This window comes from Capsicum annuum, unplaced genomic scaffold (genome assembly GCF_002878395.1).
Source record: "Capsicum annuum cultivar UCD-10X-F1 unplaced genomic scaffold, UCD10Xv1.1 ctg62705, whole genome shotgun sequence".
Classification (NCBI taxonomy): Eukaryota; Viridiplantae; Streptophyta; class Magnoliopsida; order Solanales; family Solanaceae; genus Capsicum; species Capsicum annuum.
The window spans coordinates 811-1,277 of record NW_025871741.1 but is presented as its reverse complement, the minus strand read 5'-3'; the positions used below and the strand labels follow the sequence as shown (position 1 = coordinate 1,277).

Genomic DNA, 467 nt, shown 5'->3' with positions numbered 1-467 from the left:
TTCCGTTGAATCTTATTCACATTTGACTGGACTGGAGGATCAAGTTAAGTCTCTTGAGGAACAAGTGAGTGGCTTAGAGGATGAAGTCAAGGATTTGAATGAAAAGTTGGCTCCTGCACAGTCAGAAATGACTAATAAGGAAAACCTGGTAAAACAATACGCTGAAGTTTCTGAAGAAGCCGTCTCAGGTGATGTTCCTTATTGACGTGTGTTTTTCTTGCAACAAGTGTTTTGCAACTTGGTACTAAATTCTTTTATTTACATCTCTCTGTACAGGTTGGGAGAAGGCTGAGTCAGAAGCCGCGAAACTGAAAAATCACCTGGAATCCGTTACTTTTTTGAAGATTACTGCTGAAGACAGGGCATCACATCTGGATGGTGCACTGAAATTACATCTGGATGGTGCACTGAAGGAGTGCATGCGGCAGATACGAAATTTGAAAGAAGAATATGAACAGAAGCTGCAT

At 41.1% G+C, this 467-nt stretch overlaps 1 protein-coding gene across 1 annotated transcript in view; it reads left to right on the top strand.

Annotated features, from left to right (window-relative positions):
- The first annotated feature begins 6 nt into the window (after positions 1-6).
- LOC124893645 (filament-like plant protein 4) overlaps positions 7-467 on the top strand; it is a 654-nt gene continuing 193 nt past the window's right edge. Inside the window, exons 1-2 of the mRNA XM_047404554.1 lie at positions 7-188; positions 277-463. Coding sequence (XP_047260510.1) covers positions 128-188; positions 277-463 — 248 coding nt within the window. The 5' untranslated portion in view covers positions 7-127. The remainder of the gene's footprint in view (positions 189-276; positions 464-467) is intronic.